The sequence below is a fragment of the Meriones unguiculatus genome, chromosome X, assembly GCF_030254825.1.
Source record: "Meriones unguiculatus strain TT.TT164.6M chromosome X, Bangor_MerUng_6.1, whole genome shotgun sequence".
In the NCBI taxonomy this organism is placed as follows: Eukaryota; Metazoa; Chordata; class Mammalia; order Rodentia; family Muridae; genus Meriones; species Meriones unguiculatus.
In genome coordinates, this window is record NC_083369.1 from 23,918,874 (window position 1) to 23,939,168 (window position 20,295).

A 20,295-nucleotide genomic window follows, 5' to 3' on the forward strand; every position below is an offset into this window, starting at 1 on the left:
CTGGCCTGGCATGAATTTAGAGAGCTTTCATCTTGACAGTGCTTTTATACCCACCCCTTTGGTTTGCAGGCACCAGATGGGCACCCACTTCAGATGTGGAAGGCATCCACAGAAGTGGCCGCCCCTCCAGCAGTGGTGCTGCATCGTGTCCTTCGGGAACGGGCCCTGTGGGATGAGGACCTACTGAGGGCCCAGGTGCTAGAAGCTCTCATGCCAGGGGTGGAGCTTTACCACTATGTCACTGACAGCATGGCACCCCATCCTTGCCGTGACTTTGTGGTGCTCAGGTGAGGACCTCCTGCTGCTGCCCGGCTGTGCTTCTGGGACTAGAAAGGTGGAGCAAGAGCTGGCAGCAGGGATCTGAACATGGCTTCTTGCCTCTCCATGTAACAGGATGTGGCGCTCAGACCTTCCTCGTGGTGGGTGCCTCCTTGTCTCCCAGTCTCTGGATCCTGAGCAACCAGTGCCAGAGTCTGGAGTGCGCGCCCTCATGCTTACCTCCCAGTACCTCATGGAACCCTGTGGCCTGGGCCGTTCTCGCCTCACTCATATCTGCCGTGCTGACCTCAGGTACTATGACAGGGATGCCTGCCTCACCCTTTTGGTCCTGAGCCCCATACCCCCTGCCTCTACTCAGTGATACTCAGTGTGGGAGAGAGTTCCTTTCTTTCTTTTCCCCAACAAAGGTCCCAGTGGAAACCTACCTTCTCATGTCTGCCTTCCTCTTCCTTCCCAGGGGCCGTTCTCCTGACTGGTACAACAAAGTCTTTGGGCACTTGTGTGCTATGGAAGTGGCAAAGATCCGGGACTCTTTCCCCATACTTCAGGCAGCTGGCCCTGAAACAAAGCTGTGAGCCTTAGGCTGACATTACCCAAGGCCCTGCCACCAAAGAAATGAGTGGGAATAAGAACTAAGATGCCCCTAGGGCAGAGCCAGGTCTAGGTGGCCCAGATGCCTGTCCTCTTCCATCCTAATGCCACTCTGCACATACATAAGAGAAGATGGTGGAGGTGTCCCAACTCCACCCACTGTCATGCCCACTACATTCTGTTCTCACAAGAGAAGAGAATCCTGTGGGTGGCAAGAAGACCGTTGCTGCCCACCCGACCAAGAAGACCCTACTGCATCTGGAGCCCCAGCAACTACCTACGGACAAGGGGAAAAAGGTGGAGAGTGATATGCAGCCTGGGCTCTCTGCTATAGCAAGAAGCCAGGCCATCTTGTTTGGTGCTAGAGTTCGTTTGAGTTCGCCTTTGGGGCCAACACTGATCCTGAATACAGTTCTGGAGCAATTAATGGGGTACAGCACAGGGAAGCACAAACGACCACAATCCATTTTATTTATGCATATGTGATGCTGACTTTTTTGAAGCAGATTGAGAGTGGCCCTATGGGCCCTTAGTAGGTAACACAACGAACTGGGATACCTTGGGATATGAGGGTGGAGGACCTTTTTTTCTCAAGCCCCAAGATACCCATTAACCATCCTCCCCAGCTTTTTGACCCACACTTTAATCTACTACTCCCTAGAGTTGTGGGTAGCCTTTGACCACTCATGACCATAGCTACAGGTAAATTAGCTCATTCCCACGACACAGGCCAGGCCAATGCTGGCAGTGGCAGCAAGATATACAGGTATACCCTCATGCCTATTGCCCATGGTGGTGGTCTATAAGAACAGTCCTTTACTAGAGTAGACACCCTAGACAAAACACAGGGAAGAGCTTACCTTAGCCATCCAGGCCTTGATCTCAGCCTGATCTGTCCTACCCAGTGGCTATGTTTGTTCAGATAGAAATCTAACTGCCATTCAGAGGCCAAGTGGTGCTTTCTTAGTCTTTGGATGAGTAAACTGGATTGTGGTGGGTTGCAGCCATCATTGTAATGTTAATCCTGTTTTTCTCTGTAGCTATACTGTAGAGCCAAAATATATGTGTGTATGTTTATATACATATGTATATACCTATACATATACTCGCATATCTGCATGCACACACAACTACTCCCTCTTGAGCAGATTTTAATCTCTAGGTGGGAGCTAGTCTGGAGGGCCTGGGCTAAAACACTCCTGTTGTAATGAGAGAAGAGAGGTGAAGGACAGGCCACAGCAGTTCCCTCAGCAGAACAATAAAGCATGACTGGAGATATACACTGGCTCTGTGGATGCATTTTGCTGAGACAATGGGCTGGGGACTGGGGTTGCAACTCCCTTATAGGTCACAGGTTATGAGCATTTACTTTGCCTCCTTCTGAGTCCTAACATACAGTGTCAAGACTTGAGGTAACACCGTAGGAAAAAGAAAAGACCTCTTGTCTTAGGAAGGTGGTTGGGAAGGCAGACAGAATTTTGAGAAGCAAAGACTCAGGACAAAAACTCGAAGCTCCATTCCATGACAAGGCTAGGGTGCTGGATTTGAACATCAGCTTGACCATGAGCTCAGGAGTCCATTACAGCTCTGAGAATGGTTGTGACTGACTCAGATTGCTTTTACTGCACTCCTATGCATCCCAGGCAAAGCAAAAGTAGGAATACAGCCCTCAGAGGTTTGGGGGTCCTTGCCACATATGCAACTGCTGCTACTATCAGGAGATGTCCAAAACTCAGAGTTACTCATGGCTGCTCCCGAGGGCCCAGGAGGTAGTAGGGTTGGCCGCACAGACTGTTTCAAGATAAAAGGGGCATGCAGTTGTTTCAGGGGTGAAGCCTCAGGACAGGACCTCCGTGTACCTTATGTGGAGAGACGGAGAAGAGTATGTCGGCTTCCTCAGACAGATACGAGTTTTGTAGTTCATAATATTCCATATTCTTTTCTGTAGTAGAAATTATTTCTCCAGCTTACAAGTTTGATCCTGCCTGGGTTGATATCACTTCAAAAGAAAACAAATTAGAGCAAGGTATGTGAATTGCATCAAAATGACAGAAGTGGTCAGACTATTCCATCCTATCCAAATGAAACCGTCAGGTCCACCTTCTTCCTGTATTAGGACAGAATTGTAGGACTGCACAGACTCTCTAATGGACGCCATAGTTATGATGATGTTTTTTCCATTGTTGATATTTGTGCTTCTGCCAAAAGTGGCCAGCACAAGTGTTCTCGAAATGAGAGGACAGAGACTCATGAATGAATATGGTGAATCCCAAAACAAGCTGCCCGATTCTGAGTTCACAACAAGACTCTTCAAAAATTTGGCAAATCTAGCAGCAACAGCAGCTATTGCAGTAAAAAGCAGTAAAATAGGCAAAAGTGGGGCAAACAAAAACAAGGTAGTCAGGATCACAGCTGCTATCACAGAAACAAGGTGACACCATGTGACATGAAAGTCGGGGTTAAGCCACTATGGTAAACTGAGTAATCCTGAAAGTCAATCATATACAACTGTTGTCTATATTAACTTTTTAACACGTGTTTTGTACTTGGTACACAAGAAAACCCAGTTTTATCCTTTGTCTACATGAGGGCAATACTGATGTCACTGAAGATGACATTAGTAAATTATATGAAGTATAGTACACACTAAAAGAACTCCCAATCCAGGGAGAAAAAACCTTCTAAGCTCCAAGGCACAGGTGAAAAGTAGTCATACAACTTATATTTCTGAGCAATGTATGAATGGACAATTTTGTGAGCATCATAGAGTATGCTTAAGCAAGTCAACCAGAGCTATGACATCACTTAGGGGCAGAATCTGATGGGAAAGTCAATCAATACACAGCCTATTCCCAAGAGAAATGCTTGTTAAACGGCACACTGGTGTATTAGGCTTTGGAATCCTGTAAGTAGTTACGTTCACCAGGAGTACTATTAGCCTGGGTGTGAAAGTCCTGCTGCCTGTCATAGCTCAGCATCATCAGTTCCAATAGGGACCTGTGAATCATGCTTTGTCACATACTTGGATGCATGAGTGTTCAGGTGGGAATCCTTCAATCTGAATCAACCAATCACATCCATAAAAGCCTGGGGTCCCCATGAAGTCATGTCTATCACCTTTCATTAAACTTTCACTTCTACTTGTCAACACATATCTTTGGATTTTCCTCATCAGTGCTGCATGGGACCTTGGAAAGGAGCCAGGTGGGCAGGAAACCAGTCAGTGTCCGGCTTTTGGGGACACAGGAGGGTAGCCTTGGGCTGGGAGGTAGCATAAGCAGGTGTGGGCTTCCAGGACACATGTGCCTTAGCTGTCAGGGAGACAGATACAGAGGATGGGGCAGGCTCCTGGAAGGAACAACAATCCTCCAGCATTCTTGAAGGGGACTCTGATGCCCTCATCTGAATGCCAGGGTAGAGGAAGCCCCAGGCAGGCTCTGTTGCATCAAGAGAGCCTGGGAAGGTGAGAGAGGCTGGGAGCTCAGGCTGCAGTTCCACAAAGACACCCCCAACACCCCATGGCTTGAGGCCTTTTCCCCAGGTAGTCATGAGCCAAGTAACCCAGCAAGATGTGGTACAGCTGCTTAGCCAGCCTGCCTCATACACACATGTGTGCCTGTCACCCTTCCAGAGACCCTCACGTTTCCTAAGAACCAACACCCCCCCCCCCATAGGGCTTGTGACCAAAGGGAGCACTGAACCTGAGAAGGTGTGTTTCCGGCAAGCTCTCAGCTGATGCCAGGCTGCTGGCTCCCATGTTCTCATCTGGTGCCCTGAGATCTTTGGGCCTGGGAAGGGGTGGTTAATGCTTATCAGTTTGCATTCTCAGTCATAGGATCCCTGTTACACAATGCTGTGGTCATCCTCTAGAGTCAGGGCTAGGACTCCATCTCTCTTGGGCCAGGTCCTGCCAGGTGTCAGCAAGCCACTCACTGTAGCTCATAGTTCAGAGCTGTACACGTGCTGGCCCCGGCCCCTGATCTTGGATGACCACAAAGCAGCTGTGCACATGCACCGGGGAAGAGGCTTAGGTGGGCAGCACAGGTGCTGTGCAGGCACTGATGGCAAAGCTGCAGACTCCAAAAAGGGGGACATGCTTCCTGGGCTGCTCTTGCAGCTGCCCCAGAGACAGAAGCTGCTGAACAGCTATCTGGACTAAGCAAGCTTGTGAGAACTGGCCTGCTGGGTAAAGGGGAAGCTGCAGCCTGGAGCCAGCCTTGGTATAGACCACAAGAGGGCAGTGCTGCTCCAGAGAGAATGTGGGCCACAGGAGCCAGGAAGCTACTGGCAGGAAAGCCCACCCTCAGCTACTGCCTGCCAGGCTAGTCAGGGTCCTCTGGTTCTAAGCGTTTCCCTTCTCAGGGTGATCCTGACCTTGTACCTTCCCCTGCCCCTCACTTCTCTCCATGCCCTTGAAATAAGGAAGCCCTTTTTCATGAAGGCCAATGATTGATCCTACAGATATTTACTGAGTGTCTAATGTGTGACAGCCCCCGTTGTTACAGAAGGCACAGACCAGGGACTGATGTGAGTAAGCACCCCTGCTCTTGCTGAACAAGCGCTCTAGATGAGGAACAAATATAGCAAGTCATCAAAGTAGTGGGTGTGTTTGAAAGGAACCAGTGCCTTGGCCAACGATGAGCCCGAAAGAGGCAGGGAGCAGAGACAGTATTTGGCTTCCACTGATGTATCCATCCATCCATATAGCTATCCATCCATCTGTTCATCCATCCGTCCATATAGCTATCCATTCATCTGTTCATCCATCCATCCATCCATCCATCCATCCATCCATCCACACACCCACCCATGCACTCGGGCTTCCACCCACCCCACCATTCATCCAGCCAACCAACCATTCAGTCTTCTGTCTCTCCACTTATTCATCTACCTACCTGTGCCGGCTCATTTTATATCAACTTGATACAAGCTACGGTTGCCTGAAAGGAGGGAACTTCAACGAGAAAATGCCTTCATAAGATCCAGGAGTAGGGCATTTTACTAATTAGTGATTGATGGGGAGGGCCCATCTCACTGTGGGTGGTGCCGTCCCTGGACTAATCGTCCTGGGTTCTGGAAGAAAGCAGGCTGAGTAAGCCATGGGAAGCAAGCCAGTAAGCAGCACCCCTCCATGGCCTCTGCATCAGCTCCTGCCTCCAGGTTCCTGCCCTGTTTGAGTTCCTGCCCTGACTTCCTTCTATGATGAACAGTGATGTAGAAGTGTAAGCCAAATAAACCATTTCCTCACCAACTTGCTTTTTGGTCATGGTGTTTCATCACAGCAATAGAAACGCTAATACACCACCCATTCAACAATCCATCTGTCTGTGCACCCAACCCAACCAGCCAACCATCCATATAACCATTCAGTTGTTCATTTACCCACCCATTCATCCATCCTACCACTCAGTCATCCACCTACCCATCCTCCTATTCGTCCACTTGACTGTTCATCTAATCATCTATTCATCCACAGGTCCATCCACCCATCTGTCTATGCATCCTTTTACCCACTCATCCATCCATCTGGCTGCTGTCCAGAGATCAAAGTGACAGAGGGGAGAGCAGGTTGGAGAGGTCAGCAGGGCCCCTCATGAGATGGCCCTCAAGATGCACTGGCCCTGTCCTGCTTGTTCTTCTCCTGTCCCCAGCTCCTGTTCTTGGTGTCTGAGGCTCCCTTGCTTATTTTATGTTTTCTTTCCTTCTCAATTTGGGAGACAGTCCCTCTTCTGCTTTCTCTTCTGCCTGTTTCCACCTGTACTGCTTCTGCTTGAATCTGCTTGATGCTTAGAATTGCCTCAGGCATTCCCCCCTCCGAAAAAAAAAAAAAAAACACCCTTCCTCCACTTTCTGCCAACTGATCACCAAAGTTCCAGTTAGAACCCCACTGTGTAATCCTCCCTGCCCACCCCATCCCTCTTTTTCATTCTCATCTCTTTGCTTGCAATGGAGTAGGAAGAGCCTGCCATAGGTGGAGGTAGGACCTGTCTTGGAAAACCCTATGTTTGTCATTTTTTTAATTTATGGGACTCTGAGCAAACTAACCTTCTAGAGACTCCTTTCCCCAGGAATTAAAGAAGGCTTGCAGTATACATGTATTACTTAGCAATGTGTGTTGTTTATGGCACAATGGTATCACCCTGTCTAGAGGCTCCTATATTTTAAGGCGTCCTGAAACTACACCCATTTGATCATATTGAGCTCCAACATTTCTCCACCTTGATATCATCACTGAGGTTTCCAGAAAGACATGACCCTTGGTTTCTCTGAATGGCTATAACTATTATCATATTTCTTAAGACCTCCATCTTGCTTACTCCCCATTCCCCCCCTCCCAGTAAGGTTTTTGAGTTAGCCATCAAATAATGTGTGACTTTTTCCTGGGAAGACATGAACAAACCTGTACTCAGTCCAGATAGAGCACTGACAACAGACCAAAGAAACAATTCCGTGTGTAGCTTACCCAGGCTTACTTATAACAGCATGGGTGTTTAGGACTCAAAGGCAGCTGCATTGCCATAAAGCTCATCCAACAATCAACAAGTTCCAACAGCTACATCTCTGGAGCTTCCTCCTTTAACAGGCAGCTTTGCTGGCAGAGAGCACCTCCTCTCCCCAGAAATTATTTATGCTTATGTTAACTTTGAAAAGGCCTTGTGAATTTCGACATTTTCTGGAACTTCCTAAGACGAATGAGGTTTGGTTTACTTGCTTCGAAAGTTTCATTCACTTCCTGATTCTTTTTGCTTTCTTGACAGTGTTTCTCTGTGTAACAGCCCTGGCTATCGCGGAACTCACAGAGATCCATCCAACTGCCTCTGCCTCCCTGAGTGCTGGGATTATAGGTATGTACCCCCACTCCAGGTTTACTTCCTGACTCATTTGGGGGGTGGAGACAGGATTTCTCTGTGTAGCCTTGGCTGTCCTGGAGTCACTTTGTAGACCAGGCTGGCCTTGAACTCACAGAGATCCACCTGCCTCTGTCTATGCCTTCCCAAGTACTAGGATTACAGGCATGTGCCACCATGCCCAGCAGACATTTTGACTCTTTTATTTGTGTGTTTGTTTGTTATAATGTATTTACTTTATATCCTGATTGTAGGCCCCTCCTACATCTCCTCCCATTCCCACTCTCCCTCCCTCTTTCCCCCTTCCCCCTCCCCTAGACCACAGAAAGGGGGAGCCCTCCTTCCCTACCATCTGACCCTAGTTTATCAAGTCTCATCAGGAATCCTGGATCCTCTTCCTCTGTGGCCTGACAAGGCCTTGTAAGACCTGGGGTCTCACAGCTCAGGAGTTCAATCGCGCCCTTCCCAGAAACTCCCCCAGACCAAGACTCGTTGCAAAAGCAAGAGGTTTATTTACCATTGTACAATGGGGTCACCCCCGCTGGTCAGCAAAGAGTGGCACCGGGAGACAAAGGCCTTTAGGTTTTTAAAAGAAAAATTGCGGGAGATTTGAAGTTCTAGTTTTGGCAATTTAGGATTGGATGAGGAAGCTATAAAGTAAGATAATTGGTCAGTCTTAGGTGTTCAAGCTTGGCCAGTCCTGCCAAGTGTGGATGCAGCTGCAATTGAAGGTGGGGGTGGTTAGCTCATCCTTGAAAATTAGGGCTGCGGGCTCTTGGCTGGAGGTCAAAAGCTAATCAGAAGAAGTCTAGGTTCGTGGCTAAGAAACGCTATCTCAAGGACAAGGGTCTGGTCCTTCTTTTGGTGAGTGAAGGTCATTGTTTGCTTGCCCTTTTTTTATATCTGTCCTCACGGATAGGGTCACATTTCTTCACTCTCTGGAAAGGTACTAAGAGGCTTTAGCTTAACCTGGACCTAAAACTCAAAACTATAGGCTTTAGAAGACATATAGGTTACAAAGTTAGCCTAACCCTTTCAGCCTCCCCACTAAGGGGAAGTATTCAAAGAGCAGGTACCATGTCCATGTCAGAGATAACCCCTGCTCTGCTTACTAGGGAATCCACATGGAGACTGAGCTGCCTATGGACTACATCTGAGCAGGGGATCTATGTCCTTTCCATGCATGGTCCTTGGTTGGTGTATCAGTCTCTTCAGGCACTCCTGGGCCCAGATTTGTTGGCTTTGTTGGTCTCTTTGTGGAGCTCTTGTCCCCCATTTTTCCATAAGACTCCCTGCACTCTGCTCAAAGTTTGGCTGTGAGTCTCAGCATCTGCTTCAATCCCCTGCTGGGCAGAGTCTTTCAGAAGACATCTATGGTGCTGGTCTAACTGGAGGTCTACATGTAGAAAAAAGCACCCAGCACTAAACTAAAGTCCGAGTGGATCAAAGACCTGAACATAAAACCATACACACTAAATCTATTAGAAGAAAAGTTGGGGAAGAGACTTGATCTCATTGGCACAGGAGACAACTTCCTGAACAGAACACCAACAGCTCAGGCTATAAGATCAACATAATTGTTGATTGTAAATGGGACTTCATGAAACTGAAAAGCTTCTGTAAAGTAAAGGACACTGTTAATAGTACAAAATGACAGCCTACAGACTGGGAAAAGAACTTCACCAACCCTATGTCCAACAAAAGGCTAATATGCAAAATATGTAAAGAACTCAAGAAATTAAACACCAACAAACCAAATAATCCAATTAAAAATGGGGTAAAGAGCTAAACAGGATTCTCAAGAAAGGAATATCGAATGATGAAGATATAAGGATGTTGAAGAAATGTTCAACATCCTTCGTCATCAGGGAAATGCAAATCAAAACGATTCTGAGATTCCATCTTACACCCAACAGAATGGCTAAGATTAAAATCTCAAGTGACAGCACATGCTGGCAAGGATGTGGAGAAAGGGGAACCCTTCTCGAATGCCGCTGGGAGTGCAAACTTGTACTTTTTTTCCTCTGGGGAGAAATTTTCAATGCTGGGGAAGACATTACACAACATGTGGTCATGCCCCTTAATTAGACTGTGGGCGTTTGCAATGAGGTGCGTTTAGTGCTCAACTCTAAGTCTTCCAGCATGTCCAGTGCAGTGAGGTAGGAAGTTCATCCAATTGCACTTAGAGCCACTTTGATGTGTGTTTAAATTGTCCCTCTGCCACTTCCTACCAGGCAGAACTTGTCCAAACCACATTGCTTTCAGAAGCTCAGGTCTCTGATCTATGGGCAGAGAAGTACATGAATTGTAGGGTGTTGGCAAGACTCCAAAAAAATGTACCAACACCTAACAGGTTGTCCATTATTATCCTGGCATAAAGCATGCATTCAATCTTCATTGACTGCAGTGCACCATTCACTATAGGGTCTTGCTCTATAAAGTCTCAGCCATATGTGACACAGCCTCCTTTACCCTCTGCGGGGTCCACACACTTCAAGCTTCAGACACACTTCTTTGGCTAACTCATCCCTGATCTCTTATTACTATAACATCATGTCCTGTCTTGGGCTATGGGCATCAAGGATAGGCATGGGGAGTGAGTGTCATCTTATATGGGCATGGCCAGCACAAGGTCTGGTGTCAAGAAGCCTGTGCAGTCAGCTCAGGGAACTTATGGCAGGATGTGTGCACTTAGACGCAGGGGAGGCAGAGAGTCGTTGCCGAATGGGAGCTAGGGGCTGGAGTCTCGAAGCAGAAACCAGGGCTGAAACAAGCCTAGGGAATGGTGGGTGAGGATGGCACCCACTCTTCTGCTGCATATGAGGAAATACAAGGACACTGAGTACTGCTGTATGCCAAGCACCAGGCCATGCTATTTCCTACTGGGGATGCCCTGTCAACCACGAAGTTCACTTGTAACATGTTTGTACTCTTGCAGATAGAGACCCAAGAGTATGGGCAGCAGAGAAATGGGACCCACTCATCAAGCCTGCTTTCTTTCCATTGGCAGCCCAGTGCAAAGGCTGAGAAGTCTCTGGCCTCCTGCTGAAGATTCCAGAACTGGAAGTGGGCAGAGCAAGAGAACAGAAAGTGGTTCATGAGATGTGTTGAACAATGAGGGACTATATTTAAACATGGGCGTCAGGAGCTACATGCCTGAAGGAAATAGAGACAGCATAGAATCTGCACAGGGCTGCTGCATGCACAGTGCTCTCCTCCACAAAGGCTGCTGTCCTTCTCAGGCCATCTGATAGCTTTTGGAAATGGCCTTCTCTACCTTGTCCCTTGGATTCTAGCTATTGTCAAGAAGGGCCCTAAAGTGGCCTGGAGTTGCTGTAACACCTCAGTAACAGGGCAAGAGTAATGGACCTGGGATTACTGCACAGTCCATCAGTTCACAGGCCCTAGGTTATTTTATTTTCATGGGTCTCTTCAGTCATCAATAATACTACCATTGCATTCTATAACTGCATTGATACAAAGGTATTATCCAGTCTGTATTAATCATTCTATATTCATTATTAGTACATTATTTTCTTATGTTCAAATAAATTAGCACTGCAACATTTTTGTTCTGGGCCATGTCCAGTGGTAAACTCACCAGGCAAAGCCAACCCAGGGGTTATAAAACAGCCATGTAGAAGGACAGACACACTTACAACTGGACAGCTGCATGTCTGTCTCCACACTCTGAGGAAAGCAAGCATGCGGGCCCTCTCAGCATTCCTCATGTCCTTCTCTAGAGTATAGGCACTCCTCATTTCTCCCTTCAAAGTCTTAACCAGACCCCACTCTGGTTGGGTTCCAAGATCAGACAAGAAGAGGCACATTCAGAGCAGTCTTATTTCCCAACTCTAGTCTAGAGTCTGTGTGAGTAGATTCCTGTCAGGGCCTCCCTGGCTCCAATGATCTTGGGTGAGCTTCTTCCTGTCAGCTGAGAATAATTTATGTCACGTGAGTAGGAAGGGATGAAGCAAGGTATGAGGAAGCTTGAGGGAGAACCCTATGGCTCTCAGCCTTCTCCCTACTTGGGGAAGAGCTGCACCCAACTTTGGGCTGGCCTCTTTCCAGTCACCTCCAGGGATAGGGGAAATCTGAATCAGTGGTGATATCAGGCTCTCCATGGTTGGGGACACATTGTCCAGGTCACTGAAAAACAACAACATAAGCAAGTACAGGAAACAGCTGTGTCCTGGCCTGTGACAGTTTTATGAGAAGGGGAAGTAGGGAAGATGGCAAAGAGTGTGAGACAGAGTCAAGACAGTGGGGTGTTGACAAGGGACACAAGTTTTGGAGCTCAGGGAAAGAGGGAGGCATTTCAGGAAATTAAAAAAGGAAAACCACACAACACTCTCCAGTATGGTTAACATAACTTCCCCACCTGTTTTCTCCTTAGACAATTGCAAACCCTTTTAATACTGATCTTAGAATCAGGCTCAAGAGAACAGGAAAGCAAAGCTTGTCCTTCATACTTAGCTATATTTAGTTAGTAGTGAAACTATATTTGAACAAATAATGTCTGGGTAACTTAAAAGAATTAGGTGGGTGGGAAATCAGTCGGCAGTGCAGCAGCAGGAGGATGGAAGGAGAATGAGACAGAAGTGCCTTCTTTTCTTCCCTTTACCTATCTTGGGAGTCAGATCAGTCTCTGTACTAGCTGTAAAATACATGGCTATGATCAGAGCAGTTAACATTTAATGCCTAAATATAACCAAGCATTGCTTATATATTTTTCAAACTTTTGTCTTATGATTCTAGGCACTTTGCTGAGAACCTAATCTGCATTGGCTGGTTTACTTTTTTTTTTAATAGAAAATCTGTTACTAATGAACTCATTTTGTAGATGTGAAAAACTGAAACCCAGAGAGATGAAGAAGCCTACCTTAGGTCAGTCAGAGTAGTAGCAAATGAGAAAGCCCAGATTTGATGACTGCTCTGGTAACCCTCAAAGCTCAACAAATGTGCAGGATGGTGACCATTAGAAACAGTGGGAAAATCCAGCAGAAAAGTGGAACACTGTCATAAAAGTATCAATAATGATGAAGCATGGTAGTGGTACCAGGGAGAAGGCGTATTTAGAGGATGTCAAGAATTTATATAATAGACCTATAAGATAGGAGAAACATACTAAAATATGTGCACCTAAAGAAGATAAACAAGAAAGAAGACCCGGGGTAAGATGATCCATCCTCACTTAGAAAGACAAATGGGATGGACAGAGGAAGTAGGAAAAAAGAACAGGACAGAAGCCTACCACAGAAGGTCTCTAAAAGACTCTACCTAGCAGATGCACTGACTCATACTCAAACCTTAGGAAGAGTGCAGAGAATCATATGAAAGAAGGGGGAGTTCGTATGACCTAAAGAGGATAGGAGCTCCACAAGGACCAAATATATCAGGGCATGGGGCCCCTCTATGAGACTGCTTCTCCAACCAAGGACCATGTATGGATATAACCTAAAACCCCTGCTCGGATGTAGCCCATGGTAGCTCAGTAACCAAGTTTCTTGTAAAGGGAACAGGAACTATTTCTGACATGAACTCAATGACTGGCTCCTTTACCTCCTCCTCCCTGAAGGAGGAACAGTCTTGCTAGGCCACAGAGGAAGACATGGCAGCCAGTTCTGGAGATACTTGGTAAGCTAGGGTCAGATGGAAGGGGAGGAGGACCTCCCCTAGCAGTGGACCTGGAAAGGGGCAGGGAGGAGATGAGGGAGGGAGGGAGAGTGGGATTGGGAAGGAATAAGAGAGGGGGCTACGGCTGGGATACAAAGTAAACAACCTGTGATTAATATAAAATAAAAATTAAAATTAAAAAAAAGATGGTTCAGAGGAGGTGTTACTTCAAAGTAACACTAAGTGAGAGCTGGAGGAGTGAGGGAAACTGCAAAGGACAGAATCAGTCTTGTGGAGATCAGAGAGATGCTACATTAAAAACAAAGCTCTGGGGATGGAGAGATGGCTCAGTGGTTAAAAGCACTGTCTGCTCTTCCAAGCAACCAGGGTTCAATTCCCAGCACCCACATGGCAGTTCACAGCTGCTTGCAACTCCAGTTCCAAGTGTCTGACACCTTCACACCAATGTCCATAAAATAAAATTAAATAAATTATTAAAAAAAAACAAAACAACAAATCTCTGAGCTTGAGTTGAGAGTGCACAGGTTCTATCTATCTTGAGGACCAGGGTGTCTAAACAGTACAGTGGAGACACTGAGAGAAGCAGGAGTGTAGACAGAGATCTCAGACTCTCAGGAGACTTGGAATATAATTCTTAAGGGCCCACGCCCCAGTGAGCCACCAAAAGCTTGTGAAGAGGTTGAAGAGGAAGATAACTTGACTACACACACACACACACACACACACACGTGCTAGCGCATGCACAGAGCACATTTCCAGCAACTATCCTTAATGAAAAAGAAAGTTGTGTCAAGGAATTCAGCTCAACAACAGGATGTTTTTTAAAGAGTACAAGGCCCTGGATTTGAGCTCCAGCACTGAGGAAAAAAAATTAAATGGAAATCTATGAATTCCCTCATAAAAACAAAATCAAAATGATAATTTGAAAGAAGTGTCATGAGTTACAAAGATAAAAATTAAAACAGGAAATGATGCTTGATTAGAATGTGAATATTTTTATGGAAACTATGTAAAAACAAATTTTTGAGCTAAAGAATAACTGATCTAGGCCGCTGGAGAGATGGCTCAGTGGTTCCTGCCACCCCTCAACCAATGCGCCCCCACTTCCATGTCCTTTTGATTTTGTTTTCGAAGTTCAAAGACAAAGAATTCGAAAGCAGTAAGAGAAGACTGACTAATCACATGCACAAGAACTTGGCCAAGTCCACATGTATAGATTTTGTTGGCAGACACCTTACAGGCTGGAAAGGAGCAAAGTGATTAAAAAAAATACTGAAAAAAATAAAAGCCAACCCAAAGCTGGAGATCTGGAAAAACTGTTTTTTCAATATAGGTAAATGATAAGGACATTCCCTTATCAACAAAAACTAGTAATATATGAATAAACTAGAAGGGAAGAACTAGGACAGAAAACAATAACAGGCAATACTAAATCTTTACTGTTAGCCACTGTCTTAAATGTAAATGCATGAAATGCCTTAAACTCCCTAATCAACAAACTTGGAATAATGATATATTTGTTAATAGATTAAACAAATCAATACCTAACTACACTTACCTAACTGCTTACAAGGAACTCACCATGACAGAAAGTGTGTCACACATGCTAACAGTGTGCATGCGGAGGTCAGAGGACAACTTTGTGGAATCAGTTCTCTTCACCTTTATGTGCGTTCTGGGGCTTAGGCTCAAATTATTAATGTTTGCATCATCAGGCAGCAAGTGTCCCTACTGCTGAGCCATCAAGCTGGCCTAATTCCATGCTCTTGAATAACCAATGAACCAAAGAAAAAAAAAATCAAAAGGAAAACATGAAATGAAAAAGGAAATACAACTTGCCAAACTTAGAGGACACAGTAAAAGCAGTACTGCAGCAGTAAGATAATAATCTCTCTGTCTCTCTTTCTTCCTCTCAGAACTTGTGGTCCTTCTGTCTCTACCTCCCATGATGCCAGGATTACATACCTGTGCCACAATGACTGATTCAATACAGTCTGGGAAGTAATTCTGCGGTAAATTATTTTCTTAACATGCATTCATCGGGCCCTGTGTTTGATCACCAGCAACACACACACACAATTAGAAAAACAATAGTAAAACCAAACCAAACCAAAACAAAACAAAACAAAAAAACCAGTGAAACTGAAGAAGTACAGCACTAGTAGACATTCTAACATGGAAGGAGAAAATCCGAGGGGTCTCCTAAACCCTACATTGTTGTCTACAAATACTTTTTATTACTTTATCTTTTCAAAAGCAGTTATTGCTAAACCATCTGTATACCCAAATCACCATACAGAGAGTAGGATTTATTTAATTAACCTAGAGCACAATGCTAGGCAATAGTTATTCAGTCCTAAACCTCCAAGCCCGCATAGTTTCCTCCCGTTCAGATTTCCCACATTATACTTGCTTTTAGTCATATCTCAGGTCCGGCTCATCTCTCCTCATGGTTCCAAGTCCTGTCCTGCTGATCTCTGCTCTCCTACTCCTCTCACTCTCTTCCTTCTCCTTCCTTCTGGACCAGGATGTCCCACCCTATTCTCTCCATCGCTCAGCATAATTGACAATATAAAGAATAAATGATGGCATGTTTTCCCAAATTTGAGACATGTGATGCTTAGAACAAACATCACAATGCAATGTCTGGATTGAAACCAGATAGTGGGGTAGAGAAATCAACATTTGAATGAACAAGGGTAAATTGTATACATGCCACAAGAACATTATACCAACACTACACAAAGAACTATAGGCTACTAAGGAATGATGAGGGTGGGAGAAATAGTCTTCCCCAAGGATGAGCCTCTCCCAGTTGGTTATTCAGTAGAAATTGGTCAGCCAGCCCTGAAATCATATACATACAAGTAACATTATACAGCCTGAGGAAATTTTATTTATGTTTGTGCACACACTCATCACAAAGAAAAAGAGGTCATGAATTTGAGAGAAAGTGGGAAGACTTGGGAGGAGTTAGAGAGAAGAAGGAGAAGGGAAGGGGAATGATGTAATTATATTTTAATTTCAAAACATAAATAATTTTAATGACAAAATTCAATTTCTCTAACTGGTGAAATTTCTCAGAAGGTTAGGAATAAACTGTACCTCATAAAAATAAAGGTCAAATACAACAAGCCCACAGCTGTCACATTCAGCGAAGAAAACTGAAATATTTCTCTAAATCCTGGAACAAGGCAAGGATATGCACCCTTGTGACTTCTAGTCAACATAGTACTGGCAGCAGAAAAATTAGGCAAACAAACAGAAGAAATGATATTCAAATTGGAAAGGAAGAAGTAAAATTATCTATTTACATGTAACCTGATCATATGTATTTAAAACATCAAAACTCCCTGAAACAAAAACTACTAGCACTGATAAACAAATGAATTTTCAGAAGAAAATGTGAACATCCAGGAGTTATTTGATATTTTGTAGAATAACAAGATAATAAGGAACTATCAGAAAAGTAAATAAGGAAAAAAATCTCTTTTAAAGAACCATCAGATTTAACAAAACATTAGGAAATAAACAAGGAGCCAGAATACTCTCCCAACTGAAAACTGCACTAAACTGATTAAGAAATTAGAGAAGGCACAATAGAAAGCTACACCATTCCCAAGGATTGAAAAACATAATGTCATATTATTCATACTAACCAAAACAATCCACAAGGGTCTGGAAAGATGTCTTGGCAGTTAAGAGAACTTGCTGTGCAATCCTGAGAACCAGTCTTTAGATCCCCAACACCCACCTAACAATCCAGCATCCATCACAATATACCTGGAATCTAGATCTAAGGAGGATGGAGATAGGAGGACCACTGGGGCTTGCTGATTTCCAGCCTAGCCTAGGAAACATGAACCAGGTTCAGGAAGAGACCTTGCATGAAAGGAATAAACAGACATTGATAGAGGACTTCTATGACCCTCCTTTGACCTCTGCATACATGCACAATAATGTGTTCCCACATATGCACAAATACCCACAAACAAACAAATAAATCAACCAATCTTTTTAAAAAAGCAATCTACAGATTCAGTTATATCCCAATCATGATCTAGGTGAAATATTTTACAAATATTTCTAACAACAGGGCTGGAGAGATGGCTCAGCCATTAAAGGCTAGGCTCACAACCAAAAGTACAATATTTCCAAAAACAGTCCTAAAATTCAAATGATACTCCCACAAATGACCAAAATAAAATGGACAGAAAGAAAATATATTTAGCCTGTTTATTTAATGAGTTAGTATTTAGAATACATAGGTAACCTATATCACTCAACAGCAACCTCACCAAACATCCTGGATTTTAAAATGAATAAATGATTTGAGCACATATTTCCTCCCAAAAGATAAGCAAAGATTATTACTTGTACTGAATATCTTTGCATGCCCTTTTGGGAGAAATCCTGGGCTACAACATATATATTGTACAAAATATAATGATATATATGTAAGAAATGCCATAGTAAAAGCTATTATTTTGCTGGCCAATACCTTGATGTCCAAACCCCAATAAAAACCCTGCTGTGCAGCTGCTTGGGGCTCTCCTCTCTGATCCACTGCATTGGTGATGGTGGAGTCACCGAGCTTAAGCCTGGAAGAACTATAGGGGGTGAAAGGTCCAAGCAGAATCAACTTCCTGGGTCATGAACACTCTGGCGAGGCCAAAAAACCTAGATAGAGTGGAAAAACAACCTCTGAAGACTTGACTTAAAAATGATTGGAATGGGACTTGGAAGATGACTCAGTCAGCATCCAGGGAAAAGCCAGGTGTGCTGGAAAGTGTCTGTGACCACAATGCTAGATTGTGGAGAAAGGCATATTCCCAGAACTCATTGGACAACCAGTGTAGTCAATAGATGGGTTCACACAGGTTCAGTGAGAATGCCTCAAAAACTAAGGTGGGGCTGTGAGTGGTGGTGCATGCCTCTGATCCCAGAAATCAGGAGGCAGAGGCAGGTGGATCTCTTATTTTAAGGCCAGCCTGCTCTACAGTGTAAATTTCAGAACAGCTAAGGCTACATAGAGAAACCCTGTCTTAAAAATCAAATACAGGAGGAGTCCAAGATGGCAGCTCCCAACATGCACCATATCTGAAGGGCACAGGATCCGAAACTCCAAAATCGGTGAGTGGAGAGGCAACTGAAGCCAGAACATTGACATTGAGGCTTCCTGGGCGAGAAGGGACAACCCCTGAGCTGAGACAGTTTATCTCCGGGGACTGAGAGTGCTGAATATTCGAACCCTCTGCCCTTCCCCTTGCCCCAAGCACAGGCCTCTGGAGACTACAGGCAGTGGCCACTGCCCCAACCACTGGACTCTCTGCTCGGAGGAAGCAGAAGCGGTTGCCACAAGCACGAACATCTTTGCTCGATGACTGAGACAACAGAATCGGCTGTGCCAAGCACGGGTCTCACTGTCCAGATGCCAAACAGTGGACACCACTGAGCTGACAGATCTCCTACATTTTCATTTGTCCCTGCAAGCCCAAATCTGTGAGTAGAAAACAGGGGGAACCACTGTGCTGTCCTTTTAGGTCTTCAAGCTAGTGATTGTGCCTCCAATGTGAGTGCTTGCAGAGCCCCAGATCCAGAGTCCCTCTAAGCTAGCAGCCAGACAATTGATTTCTCCCACCCACCCAAACCCACACTGTGGGCAAAATAGGGATCCTTGGGACAGTGTTGTCAACATTGAAACCCCTGTTCTATGGGCCTCCCAGTGGAGTCCAGGCAAACAATTCCTGGAGAACAAACAGATCTCAATGCCAGGAGGACAGTACCACAAGCCTGTAGGCTACTGAGGCATTCAGGGCACCTGCACATGTGTAATACACCCACAAACAGCACCAGCACTCTCTCTCATGCTTATGCTCCACTCTTCCAGGCATCTACACACTCTAGAACCCTGTCCTTCAAGGCACACTTCCACACACACTCCTAGGTTTGTGCTCATGTGCCTGCAACCTTCCACCCTTAGCTACAGCTAAAACACCAACATCCACCCTTGAACCAGTGGACCACTCTCATCTTCCTGAAGAAACACCAGAGACAGATGGACCCAGTCCGAAGTATAGACTCCAGGAACAAACAGCCAAGGTTACAGATAAGCAGATGGCTAGAGGTCGACTTAAGAACACACCCAACAAAAAATCAGGACATCATGGCTTCACCAGCAACCCCCAAAATCAATGGATATTTTAATTCAAAGGAAACACAGGAAAATGATCTCAAATCTATGCTTATCCAGTTATTAGTGGCACAACAAAGTTCTCAAAGAAATACAGGCAAATACAGTCAAACAAATAAAGGCACACGTAGAGGCACAAGTAGTGGCATATAGAGAGGGAATGAACAAAACATTAGAGGCCATCATGGAAAGAGAGGAGTCCACATTCAAACAGATGAAGGAAATGCTGTAAGACATGAAAACAGAATTAGAATTCATAAAGAAAACACAAACAGAAAACCCTGGAGCTGGAGAACTTAGAGAAAAGCTCAGGAACCACAAAGGTAAGCACCACCAACAGAATACAAGAGATGGAAGAGAGAATCTCAGGTGCTGAAGATACAATTGCAGAAATTGATACTTCTCTCAAAGAAAAAGTAAAATCAGAAAAGTTCCAGACATAAAATATCTAAGAAATAAAGGATGCCATGAAAGGAAGATATCTAAGAATAATAGGAAGAGACAAAAAGACGATTCCAGGCTCCAAGGTCCAGAAAATATTTTCAAGAAAATCATAAAAGAAAAATTCCCAATTTTTTTTAATTTTTTTTTAATTTTTAAATAATTTTATACATTCACTTGTATCCAAGCTGTGGCCCACTCCCTCTTTCCCTCCCATTCCTCCCCTCCCTCCCTTATCTCCTCCCTGCCCCCTTCCGAGTCCACTGAGAGGGGTGTCCTCCTCTCCTTCTGTCTGGCCCTAGCTTA

General features: G+C 44.9%; 1 protein-coding gene and 1 pseudogene across 3 annotated transcripts in view; both read left to right on the plus strand.

Annotated features, from left to right (window-relative positions):
• Stard8 (StAR related lipid transfer domain containing 8) overlaps window positions 1–2,150 on the plus strand; it is a 72,532-nt gene extending 70,382 nt beyond the window's left edge. For all 3 annotated transcript variants that reach the window (XM_021626218.2, XM_021626219.2, XM_060375399.1), the window contains 3 exons: window positions 70–287; window positions 394–570; window positions 737–2,150. In XM_021626218.2, coding sequence (XP_021481893.1) covers window positions 70–287; window positions 394–570; window positions 737–854 — 513 coding nt within the window. In that variant the 3' untranslated portion in view covers window positions 855–2,150. The remainder of the gene's footprint in view (window positions 1–69; window positions 288–393; window positions 571–736) is intronic.
• A 136-nt stretch (window positions 2,151–2,286) lies between these two features.
• LOC110539368 (ER membrane protein complex subunit 7-like) lies at window positions 2,287–4,012 on the plus strand (annotated as a pseudogene).
• Window positions 4,013–20,295: the final 16,283 nt, after the last annotated feature.